The following is an 11729-nucleotide window of genomic DNA, read 5'->3' as shown; positions in this document are numbered from 1 at the left end:
AACTGCAACGCTAAAATATTTCAAAAAACAAGTTGTGGGTACTTTGTATATTTTAGTTAAACCTTTTGCAAATAATGCACAGGAAGCAGCTGTACTAAAGAGAGACACTGAACAGGATTTTCTTTCCTTGTCTCAAGATCTGTTGTCAAAACTGCATGCTACAAAATAGAAAAACTTGTAGTGTTTTATATATATATATAAATATATATATATATATATATATATATATATATATATATATATAAAATCGATAGTTTTCGGTCCTTTACTTTGTTGACGGTCCCTACTACAGCGGTTGCCCAGGGAAACCAATGTTAGTCCTGTAGTTCATATCGGCAGTCCAGGAAACTGAAATATCTTGGACTTGGCGATATGGATTTTTGCCAGTTGTATGATATATTTTGTGTACGTCTGTGAGTTATTGATTCGGCAATTTATAACCTTTCATTCAGTTTGACTTTTAATCGAAGATGTTCAGTACAGGGTCCCACAGAACATCTGCTCAGTAAAGCATGGACTCAAGTTGGGGGTAAGTTCCGATAAATGCACAATTTACGTTTCGTTTTTCGTCATGAGGTAATCAAAAATGTTGGTCTCGGTTACGCGATGACGTCGAATTCGTCACGTCAACTTTCGTCAGATTTTAGCAACGTCGCCGTTCAGAACCAAAACTATTCAAAGAATGTCATCATCGTGTGATCGATTATTTGCCGAAGCTCGGCGAACCACACCGTCGTCTGATAGAGGCACGGTTTTGAATTCCTCTTTTGTCGCAAATGTTCATCGATGCAAAAAAAAACTAAAATGCCCCCAAACTCCATTCGTTGTGTGTACTCACAAGCTCAACATATATTAATGAAGTGGTACAAAAGCGCGACTGATGTGGAGAGACCTTCGCAATGGACAAGAAAGATAAGAAAGAAAAAAAGTCCAACAAGAGTTCAAGTCCCTGCAAGGATACGGTCAGGACATTTCTGCATCTTTTCTTCCTCTCTCTCAATGCTCTGCCACAAAATCCACGACCTTCATTGTTTTACAGTTCGAACCACTTCGCATCGACGTCAAAACGACAACGACCGCAGTTCTTCTGCTGAGCTCCCCCGAAGAGGACATTGTGGTCATTGCATGTGAAGCAATCTTCCAATTTGCAGGGGAAGGTGCGGCACGTGATTTGCAAATATCCTTGTGGATGTCTCGTCCATCTCGGTTTACGTCACTATGGTAGAGGACTGTACATCGCGACGCGCGCTAATTTTCCTGGTCGCTTGTCTCCCCCTGCTGTCAGATGGGAACAAGGTTTATCTTATGGAACTCGGCGTCCTGCAGCCTCTCAGTCGACTCATCACACACACGAATGAGCTGATCAGACGAAATGCATTCATGGTTTTGGGCACCATGGCCTCCAACAGTACGTGCAAACAGCATTTGCCCGATCATTCGCGCACACTTGCTTACGATTGACTAGCTTTGTGATTGTGTTGTTGCCGTTTTGACACATTCAACGGTTGTTTCAGAACTCCTCTTTTGTGTCGTGACGTGTTTTGCCTCGCTCAAAGAATTAACCGGATTCATTTGCATTGTCGCACAAAGGTGCTGTCGGCAATGCCCTACAACAAATAGATATAATTCCAACGATTATTGACAAACTCTCCCTTGACGGTTAGTTTGCTGAAATTTACATGGTTCATTATTCTCCAGCAACGTACGATGCTTGGTCATTCATTGTACCTTTTCTTTCCAAAAGATTTGGTTATTCAAGAGTACGGAGCCCTGTGCCTCTCCTTTCTGTCCCTGGCTCCGGCCTCCAAGGTTCAGATCTTTGACAACAAAGGCCTGCCGGCATTAATCAAGCTGCTTTCGAGTACAGAACCGGATATTCAGAAAAACGCTCTGGAGACCATCTACAACTTGGTTCAGGTCAGTACCAATATCTTAAGGCACGAGTGCAGTGCAGGGGGGCACCACACAAATTGGAATGTTCCGATGCACCAAGCTGCACGATTCCAATTGCGGCAACGCTATTTTCATTTCTTTTTTTTTCCTCTGGCCTACCACGGCAATGAAGAGCAGCCAATTCTGCCCATATGTCCTGGAGTTGGGCGGCATCCCTTTCATTCTGGAGCTGCTCCATTCGGACTACGCCGTCATTCAGCACTTGGCTTTAAACATTTTACAGAAAGTCACGGCTGATAAAGAGTCATACAGCGCAATGAGGAAAGAGCAGGGATTTGAGAAGCTCTTAGATATCATCAAAAACGCGGTTGGTATTTTGTTCACTTCTTTCTTTTCGTGGCACGTGTTTGTGTTGATTTTTTTTTTAAACAACGTCGATGATATTTGCTTGAAACATTTTGCTCTGAACGCTTTGTCTTGCAGGATTTCAATGACCTTCATGTTGAGGCTTTGCAGGTTCTTGTTAATTGCGTGAGTGATAGTGACAATTTCCTGCTGATTGAGAATGGAGGAGGACTAACGACACTATTTGAGCTTGTCCTTCCCCCTAAACTTTCTGAAACGGGCAAAAAACATGAATTGCCTCTCGTTAAATGCAACAATAATGAAGTCCAGTGCAGTGCTGTTGAATGCCTCTCTCGAGCTGCTCAAAACGGTAAGCACAGAAACATGCAGTGAAGCAATACATTCCTAGGTAGTGTTCCGACTGTCTCGTGTCTCGTTTCTCATCTCTTTGTGCGTATGCGTGCATTCATGCCTATGCGTGTTCAGCCAACAATCACAAAGTTCTCCACGACATCGAAATTGAGGACATTCTGGTGGAGCTTCTCTCTGGCAGCAGCGATTGCGTGAAAATGTTTGTTTCTCAAGCCATGGCCGGCATGAGCTCCTTCTTATCCAGCAAAGAACGCTTCAGAGAAATAGGTCTTTACAAAAAACATGGAACCATTAACATTCTTACTGCAATTATGAAGCAGGAAATTTGGTTGACTTTCCCCCCCGCCTCCCATTCAGGTGGTTTATCTGCTTTGATACATTTACTGAGCAGTGGACATTTACTGGTGAGAGGGGAAGCCATCCAGGCCCTTGCCAACCTGACAGCCGATCACCAGCAAAACTCGATGTAAGAGACAATCTGGCTATACCGTTGCTTTGCATGATTGTTGACAAGAATGGCATTGTTGCTTTTTTTTTTTTTATCTCCATGCCATCCTTAGGACAATATATGAAGAAGGAGGGCAGAAGCCTCTTGTGCAGTGTCTCCATGACAGCTGTCCCCGAACAGTGGCCAATGCTGCCGCCATACTTTACAGGATAGCGGGTCAGGAGGCCGTTCGCTACGACTTGTTATCTCTGGGGGCCATACCTGCATTGGTGGAGCCCTTAAAATCGACAGACCCGCAGGTCCTCATTCACGCCGCATTGTGCATCTGTGAACTGGCGTCTGATGCCGACGCCAGGACGCAGGTTTGTCTTTCCGTGCATCGGCGCACTTCTGCGCCCTTGTAGAGTTGACGTTGTCGTTTGGAATGATTTTGCCCCAGGCTAAAAACTGCCAGCATGATACAGCCTTGATCAACGCGCGCAGGTGATTTTGCCGTTTAGCCAATCTCGACCGCCATGCAAGTTGAAAGAGACGTTCATCAGTGTGTCTCGAAAAAGGAGAGAATATTGCGGAACACTTCATTATAGGGCTGCAAATTCTTGGCCTTCCTTTTGTGACGTTTTCGACACAGTTCGAATTGAATGAGCTGCATTTGTTATTATTAATGATCTGGTACAGCAAAGTCATGAGCTGCTCCGTCAGCGGAAGTCTCATGAGCTTTCAGTCTCGCACGGTGACTGTTCACTGTCAAGTTGAGTTTCCCTTTTGAGGCGTATTTTATTGACTCCAAAGGGACACTTTTGAGGCATTCGACTATGACCGGTATCTATAAAATTTTCCTACTATCGACTAAAGCGGAACGCAGACGTGCGACTAAAATGTCGATCTTGTCCACCGTAGCTCCAGAGTGCTGGCGGTCTGGAGCCATTGGTCACTTTGCTGCGTTCCACCAACATGGAGGTGTTGCGCACCGCATGCATGGCAATCAGTGTTTGTGCAAAGGATGAGCCCACCTCCGTAGAGATGTGCAAATTTGGGTGAGATGCTCAAAACAATTCTATATTTTCAGTGATTATAATTCAGGTGTCCCAAATACTTTGGGGCACATACAGTGCTTTGAAAAAGTTGCATTTTTTTAAAAACTTTTGTCCACTTTTCAGGATATAAAAGATATCACATTGGATTTTTTTTTTTTTTGGGACTTGAAACAGTACTTGCATGAGTGCAATCAAGAGGGTGGCTAGTCAATGAAAAACTGTTGGGAATAAATGAATACATTTGTGAAACAAGTAAAAGATCTCAGGTTGCGAATGTAGGTCAGTGTGTCTGATAGTGTTGAGGTCCGCAGATAAGGCCTTGACCGCTCGCCACCGTGCATGGCTAACTGACAAACAAAACGAGTCGTGTTATTCATTTTTGACATTTTTCCTCCCCTTTTACTTGTCAGTTTCACCTGTTTGTGCATGCCAGCAGACCGAAGGCATCAAAGCACCTCCATCAGCGTTGCACGTTTGTGTGTGTTTGTGCTTTAGTGCCCTGGAAATGCTGAATGAAATCAACCAGGCGGACAGTAGTAGGAGTAAGTTCAGCGAGTTTGCCTTCAACAGTCTGCTGCAATCCAGCCTCTCTCTCAAATACGGCTTGACAGATCATTTGGCCACAACCGATCTCATCACTGATGGCTTCTATGACGCTGGGAAGGTGTGTTGGTGTTTATTCTTTCACTTTTCCATTTGGGAAACCCAGTCACGATTAGGGACGTTGGAACCTCACTCCTAGGTGTATCTTTCAGTTGTATTTTGGTCAGAAAGTTTTGACTTTAGTGGAACTGTCCATGGAGCCAGTGAACGAACATCTGCCCGTCATAGTTGTCAATTCAGCGATCGAGTACGTATTCTCCTCTCTCTTGTACCTCTGTTGTCCGTGGAAGCTTTCAACAACGAATCGCCAATGTTTACGCCAGGGTGTATATCCATGCAAAAAGTGCGGAGGAAGGGCAACAAACCGAGAGATACTGGAAGTTGATGAATGACGTGGCTTTGAGGTTTTTAGTGAAGGAGGTGAAAGAATCCATCTCTCTTTTGAACGGCGAACAGGAACGCTACGTAGCCCTGGCCAGGTAGTTAACTCATTGTTCAACTTTGTTGAACGGAATAAGTGCGGCGTGTCAATGCAATGCTTTCGGTCTCCGGGGTTTCTGAACAGGCGAGTCAGCAAAGTCATGGGCGGAGCAATTGAGAAAGAAGATTTGCACACCTTCGGATGGCTACTGCACATCTCCCTCCTCAAAGTCGAGCTGCAGTGTAACGTGCTTCCCATTGGCCTGATCAGCAAGGGATTCTACTGTCACCGGGCTCTGCTTTTCAAGGTGAAGCGCCCGCCCCTCCGGACTCATCCATTGTTCTCCTCCTTGTAACCGTTGACACCTGTACCGCCTATGCAGTACTTGGCTGATTGCATTGGCCTGAGTTGCACTCTGGTGCGAGGTGACTACAATCGAGCTTGGAACGAAGTCCTACTCCACGATGGCGATCGCTCCGGCAATCAACCTTCTTCACAGCCATGTCGCTACATTGTGGACCTCATGCACCAGCCTGGAACCTTCTTCAAGTCCCATACACCTGCCGCATTCCGATACCACGGGATATAGAGCATCGCAGCTTTTAGAAGTACTGGAGTACCTACTAGCCCTTTTTTAAACATTTCTTTTCACTTTTTTACCGGAACTTCAGTGTGTTTTTCTAAGCCTGTGCATGATAGGATCTCTAATATATGCAGAATTAAGACCCGGTAACAATAAGATGATTGATAGTTGTCGATGTAGCTCATAAAATACAAGCCCAATTCCGATGTAGTTGCGTTCAACAAATGAAAACATTTGCAAATCATATGCATACCCGACAAAGAGCAGGTATTTAATGTTCAAACCGATGAGCATTATTGTTTTTTGTAAATGGCTGCAACACGTTCCAAAAAAAGCGGGAAGAAGTGGCTGCCATGATTGGTTAGAAAAAAAAACACCTTTTAATATGTCATCTTTTTTTTTGTAGATAAACATCCCCAGATAAGGTTTTGTGAAATCTTGGCCAAGGTTAGTTACACAATAAACAAAGTCGTAGATGGCGTCCGGTCCACTCGCCTGACTCGGTTCCCATTCAGTGAGTGAATGGTCGTTGATGTCTCTAGATGTGCCCCGCGGCTAACTGGCGACCAGTCCAAGGTGTCGTCCACCGTCTGCCCAAAGTCAGCTGGGAAAGGCCTCAGCAACTCCCCGTGACCCTGTTCAGATGAACGGTGTTGAAGATGGATGGATGGATAAAACGCAAAAAAAAAACAAAAAAAATCTTGCCTGCAGTTCATATTTGTGCAAAAAATGTGATGGATTTGAAGGTTTAAATTGCAGAAGCTATTAAAGGAAACAAGTGTTCCAAATTAGGCGTACTGTACTGCTAGATTTAAAATGCCAAGGAGAGAAATGGAATTGAAGAGAGCATTGTCTGACTAAATTAAAAGTCGGCATTTGGCAAAAAAACAAAAGACGTGGGATTGTAAATGTCATAAACATGATGGAAATGGTTCTGTCAGCTATCCACCATATCTAAATATCAATAAACCTTGTCGGCTTTGGACATTGGCCAGCAATTAAAAGGAGTGAACCCAGTCCACTTTGACCTAGATTGTAGAAAGTTGGACTTTTTGAAAGGGTCACCCGGTTAACAGGCAGGAGCAGCCGGCGGAGGAGCAGTGCTGCCTTTCAGCGGTATCGAGACACCAAGGACCTGCGCACTTGCAAGAAGCATGTCTCGCCTCGTCGCTTGCATCGCTGTTTCGAAGCACTTGCGAGCCGCACCGTCACTGTCAACGCGGAGCATGCCGACTTTGCGCCCGGTACACACAAGTCCAGGTCAGTTGGCTCTTATGATCACATTTGAGGGGTTCTCGTAAACTCGGCGCATGTGCGACGTCATTCCTTTTGGAGTTGAAACGGTAGGGAACTCGGCAATCACTACTCCTACGTACCTACACCGTCATTGAAAAATGCCAACCACTTTGATTCATGATCCTCAATGGATGAGACGTATCGTAGAGTTGAGCTTCATTTTCAGTCATTGCGCCGCTCTCTCTTCAGGCCCGAAATCTCTCACCCGCTATAATGCGACTACGGATTGGCAAAAGAAACTCTCTCCTGAGCAATATGTGGTGACGAGAGAAAGGGGAACTGAGGTGGTGAGTAACACAGACTGTTTTGGGGGGAGGGGGCGGGGGGGCGCTCTGCCTCACCTGCTCATCAGGCTACAAAAAAGTGGCAGATTCCCAAGTGAAAATAACTTCCGAACTACAGACAATTTTACGATTGTCTCTTTGTGGAATGACTCTGAGGAGAGGATTAGTCAACAGTCACATATATTCTCAGCATATTAGCTCCCGCAATTCATGACACGGATAATGCGATACAAATCGCATACATACATTAAACCTAGAAAAGTTTAACAAGCTCAGTTTTGATTGGTAGGACTCCGCAGCAATATGTTTATATTTCGGGAGGTGTCGATATCATTCTTAGAAACGTGAATATTTCTGCTTTGCTCGAATCAACGGTAATCACGGGTGTCAAACCCGTGCTAATATGGAGACAATCTGGATGCGCTCTCTCATGAAGTGTCCAATGAGTGTCATTTGAAAAACTACTCGGTCCTCTCAGTTGATTTGGTTGCATGGTTTCTCTCTCCATCTCTGGATAACCGCGTACGCTTGCACCCGTTCCTTCCTAGCCCTTTAGCGGGATATACCTGAACCACTATGAAATGGGGATGTACCACTGTGTCTGCTGTGATTCTCCACTCTTCAGGTAAAACTTGGTTGTCCAAGTGCACCATTTTGAAATTCACCTTGCAACGGACTGGACTTTGAAATTTGCTTTGCAACCGTCTTGATAGCTCAGAAGCCAAGTATGACTCGGGGACAGGCTGGCCGGCTTTCAAGGAGGCTCACGGCACATGGGAGCGAGATGAGAGCCACGCCTCTATCATTCGACGCTCCGACAACAGCCTGGGGAGCGCGAGCGTCGAGGTCATTTGTAAAAACGTCAGTTGTCCTTTCCTCTTGGACGTCTGGCTAGTTTGAGGCGCTCCGCACACTCTTTCTAAAGCATATTGTCGTTGTGTTTTCCATGCAGTGTGATGCCCACTTGGGCCACATCTTTGAGGATGGGCCAGACCCGACGGGTCAGCGCTTCTGTATTAACAGCGCGGCCCTCAACTTTAAACCTCGAGACGACAACCAACCTGGCAAGATGGAAGAAAACTGATACGCCATCCGGGCTTGCGCGTCACTTACGGCAAAGTTGCTTTTCGTGTGTCATTTCCCAGGCAACTAAGGAGAGATTTTTGGGGACAAAGTACAAGCTCTTTTTTTTGTGTGGTTTTGTTTGCGTCACTCGATGAGAGTCACTCTCATTCTCATTCTCATTCTGTCTTAGGTTTGTCATATTTCTACACACTCGTCGGTGAAGTTTGACAATTGGTTTAATGTACTTTGAATGAAAAAAAAAACTCTTGGATGTGATTGCAGCTATTTTTTCCTGACTCTGCTTGATTTTTTTTGTTGTGCAATTGACCTCACCTGTATGAGGTTTGCCGATCCTTTTGTATGAATAAATGGATAGTTGCTCTCTATGTTCTATAGTTGACTTTTAAACTGCTACCGGGGTGAATACTGCACTCTGGTGTCGAGAACCTCATGCAGCAGGATCCCATCTGGGTTAATATGTAACTGAACATGTCATCCTCTTTGGACACACTCTTGCACGATCTGTTTTATTCATTTTGAGTGCCTGACTGCGGACACGCCACACCGGGAAGACAGGAAGAGGACAGAAAAAGGAAACTCGAAAAAAACAAAACAAACAAATCAAAACAAAGACGAAGAGGAAGATGGCAGGAGTTTGGAGGTGCACGCTAACCCTGGCGCTATTGATGTTTGTGTGTCTCTGGGCAGCTACCGAGGCCGTAGGTGGCGCAAAGAGTCGGCCCAGACCCAAAAGACGACCTCGTAAGAAGCCAATAGTCGACCCTGTAGATCTGACGCCTCCTCAGAAGAATATAGACATACAGCAGGTACGGTACTGGTGAAATGCCAGTTTAGAGTTGAAAATGGTGGGGATTGAGCTCTTATGGGTCGCAAAAAAAAAAGATCATCCCCCGAATAGACTCAGAGCTGATTTGATGAATATCGCAAATGTTACCGCTTTTGTCTTTGACCTTTGCTCACTAAACCCCCCCCCCCCAACAACATGATATTAAATCGTCTCTGTAGAAGAGAGATTGTTGTTCCCCAAAAAAAGTGCAACTCAGTTTTATCCTGCGCCCAAGACTAACAGTGAAGATTATTTCCAGCTTGGCAGCTGTTCCACTTCAGTTGGAGCGTCAGTGGTGTCCAACAAAAGAAAACAACTTTGACAGGAGCGATCAAATGTGCACTTTACTTCGTCGGGGGTCAACACCGGGTCTGGCAAAAAGAACGCGCTTGCGTAACCTGTGTCAATAGGGTGCCTGGACAATTTTGTTTTTAACGCAACACATCTATCACCGCATGTAAGCTGTAACTTAACTCAATCTAGCGTAAGAATACGTTTGATGTGATCTTTCAGAACTTAGCGGAAGGAAGTTGACGAATACAGTTGTGGAATATGCTGAAATACCTTATGATTGGCATTATGCACAAGGTTCTACATCATTTGGGTTTCAGATGATAGGGACGTGGTACTTGCTCAACACTGCTTCCAAATGTTCCTATCTCATCAATCACGGCACCAAAGTGGAACCGACGGTCATGACCCTCACACTAGACACCACGTCGGACCAGTCGCTGATGGTTAGCACCAAGACACGGCAGTAAGTACACTGAGAGAAACAAGCAAGCTCCTTAATCTCTCGCGGCTCTTTTTTGTTTGTTTTTTTTTTTTTTTTTTTTTACTTCCAACTCAGCGACTTCCGAGGAGTACCGCTGAGAGGCAGCATTTGTCAGCTCTGTTGTGAGTGCAGCTGTCAAAACAAAAAGTGAAGCGCTCTCACCGAAGTGCGTTTGTCCTTCTGCAGTAATCATCAGTGTTGGGAGATATTGCAGATGTACCGTTTGAGCCCCACCCCGGGACGGATGATGCTACCAGGTTTCTACTGTCACGGTTACTTTGAAAGTGATGGAAAGTAGTCCAATATCTTGGATCAAACATGATCCCTTCCGCTAGGACCTCGACCCGAGCTGAACACCGATATTGTGATCGGAGAGACGGACTACAACTCCTATGCTATCATGTATTATCAGAAACGAGGCCAGATCACCATGAAACTCTACGGTGAGCTCCGCAACCCGATTTGAAAGTTCAAGGCAGCAAGTACCCGCAAGCAAATGCTTTGCTCTCGTTTTCCCGTTCATACCGTTTGTGTCTTCTATTCAGGCAGGTCGGTTGACAATCTATCCGAACCATTGCTGACCAAGTTTGAGCAACTTGCTGAAAAGCAAGCTTTAGGCCTGGCATTCCTTTTCCCCTTCCCTACCTACAGTATGTATTCGTGCACTTGAAAAACATACAAAAAAAACATCTTATGATTGTATCGCAATATCAATTGTGTATTGTTGTTCAAAAGGGTTATTCTAAAAATAGTTGCCATAGCACTTTTTTTTGTGCTATGAACAAACCTAGCATTGAGGCTGCTGCCATTTTCAAATTTGCTCTTCCTTTGCTTTTTTTTTTTTTAGGTCACTGTGGTAATGTGGACCAGCATCACAGAATTAGTAAGTTGGCATTTGCAACTTCATTTTTTTTTTTGAAATAATAATCGCAAATTTTAGTAACAAAGATGAACAGTGAATTGAACACCAATTCATTGATTTTGGATTAAAAAAAAAACGGGAAATTCAATGTTCTCATTTTTGTGGAGGCTTGACTAAAAAGGATCTCTTTTTATTTGCCGTATTCTCTCCCAAAGCACATGATGTTTCATTGCGCATCTAAAGACAGAGTAGTTTTCTCACAAAAGACAAATTGGAGCATGTGTACGCATGAATAATTGAGTAATTCTATCATAGGGAGAGCGATCTGGCAGATCGCTGCGCTGACCTTCCTCCCGCCTCCAAAACATTTGCCTGACGTGCTAGCTTGCGGTTGTGTCGCAATCATTTTGGGTGAAGTCGACATCATGTTGTTTTAGAGCGGCCGATAAATAGATCAGCGCAGAGTGGAATTTAACCTCTCTTTCTTTGTCTTGCAGACTGTGTCCCCACGTGCTAAACCGGCAGAACTCGCAGCAGTGGACAGCCATTTCTAAGCCTGATCTACAGCGCTTGGCGTCGCCGAAATTCAAGCCAAGAGAGAGAGAACAAGTTCAAGGAAATATGAATAAAAACGCCCAAAAAGATCCTGTAGTCAAGGCTGATTTACGTTGCATGCCTTAGCCATCGGCGTGCCGGCGGTATGATCAGATCATCGCCACATTCACCAGCGCGTCAATGCTCAATTCGGAGGTGTGCGTGCATGTGAGGGACCGCGAATGAAAACCAGATGTGCAAATCTCAAGGAGTTTGGTTACACAACTCCAACTTACAAAACGTAGTGTGCGTGCATGCGCGCCTGTTACACAAGCCGCCGATGACCAGTTGGTGCCTGTTTGGT

General features: G+C 44.9%; 3 protein-coding genes across 3 annotated transcripts; all 3 read left to right on the top strand.

Annotated features, from left to right (window-relative positions):
- The first annotated feature begins 242 nt into the window (after positions 1-242).
- Positions 243-5872, top strand: armc3 (armadillo repeat containing 3). The gene is made up of 18 exons (XM_019869405.1): positions 243-389; positions 484-529; positions 842-962; positions 1040-1157; positions 1286-1408; positions 1591-1659; positions 1745-1917; positions 2066-2260; positions 2377-2608; positions 2725-2877; positions 2968-3076; positions 3171-3420; positions 3959-4095; positions 4591-4759; positions 4851-4945; positions 5022-5177; positions 5264-5426; positions 5502-5872. Exons 3-18 carry the CDS (start codon positions 900-902, stop codon positions 5706-5708), a joined length of 2412 nt encoding a protein of 803 aa, XP_019724964.1. The 5' UTR covers positions 243-389; positions 484-529; positions 842-899; the 3' UTR covers positions 5709-5872.
- A 746-nt stretch (positions 5873-6618) lies between these two features.
- msrb2 (methionine sulfoxide reductase B2) lies at positions 6619-8447 on the top strand. The gene is made up of 5 exons (XM_019869413.1): positions 6619-6962; positions 7188-7285; positions 7831-7907; positions 7996-8143; positions 8235-8447. The coding sequence occupies exons 1-5, from the start codon at positions 6857-6859 to the stop codon at positions 8364-8366; spliced, it is 561 nt and encodes a 186-aa protein (XP_019724972.1). The 5' UTR covers positions 6619-6856; the 3' UTR covers positions 8367-8447.
- A 436-nt stretch (positions 8448-8883) lies between these two features.
- Positions 8884-11466, top strand: c8g (complement component 8, gamma polypeptide). Its single transcript, XM_019869412.1, has 7 exons — positions 8884-9174; positions 9806-9951; positions 10156-10226; positions 10305-10412; positions 10515-10619; positions 10817-10852; positions 11329-11466. The coding sequence occupies exons 1-7, from the start codon at positions 8992-8994 to the stop codon at positions 11346-11348; spliced, it is 669 nt and encodes a 222-aa protein (XP_019724971.1). The 5' UTR covers positions 8884-8991; the 3' UTR covers positions 11349-11466.
- Positions 11467-11729: the final 263 nt, after the last annotated feature.

The sequence above is a fragment of the Hippocampus comes genome, unplaced genomic scaffold (genome assembly GCF_001891065.2).
Source record: "Hippocampus comes isolate QL1 unplaced genomic scaffold, H_comes_QL1_v1.1 scaffold149, whole genome shotgun sequence".
NCBI lineage: Eukaryota > Metazoa > Chordata > Actinopteri > Syngnathiformes > Syngnathidae > Hippocampus > Hippocampus comes.
The sequence above is the reverse complement of the archived record's forward strand: the minus strand, read 5'-3'. Positions and strand labels throughout refer to the sequence as shown.

Coding starts and splice junctions, on each gene's coding strand:
- armc3 (XM_019869405.1), top strand. CDS start 900: ATGGACAAGAAAGATAAGAAAGAAAAAAAGTCCAACAAGAGTTCAAGT. Junction 1,158..1,285: donor CTTCCAATTTGCAGGGGAAG/GTGCGGCACGTG, acceptor CCCTGCTGTCAG/ATGGGAACAAGGTTTATCTT. Junction 5,427..5,501: donor ACCGGGCTCTGCTTTTCAAG/GTGAAGCGCCCG, acceptor CCGCCTATGCAG/TACTTGGCTGATTGCATTGG.
- msrb2 (XM_019869413.1), top strand. CDS start 6,857: ATGTCTCGCCTCGTCGCTTGCATCGCTGTTTCGAAGCACTTGCGAGCC. Junction 6,963..7,187: donor CCCGGTACACACAAGTCCAG/GTCAGTTGGCTC, acceptor CTCTCTCTTCAG/GCCCGAAATCTCTCACCCGC. Junction 7,286..7,830: donor GAGAAAGGGGAACTGAGGTG/GTGAGTAACACA, acceptor GTTCCTTCCTAG/CCCTTTAGCGGGATATACCT.
- c8g (XM_019869412.1), top strand. CDS start 8,992: ATGGCAGGAGTTTGGAGGTGCACGCTAACCCTGGCGCTATTGATGTTT. Junction 10,620..10,816: donor TTTCCCCTTCCCTACCTACA/GTATGTATTCGT, acceptor TTTTTTTTTTAG/GTCACTGTGGTAATGTGGAC. Junction 10,853..11,328: donor GGACCAGCATCACAGAATTA/GTAAGTTGGCAT, acceptor TTTGTCTTGCAG/ACTGTGTCCCCACGTGCTAA.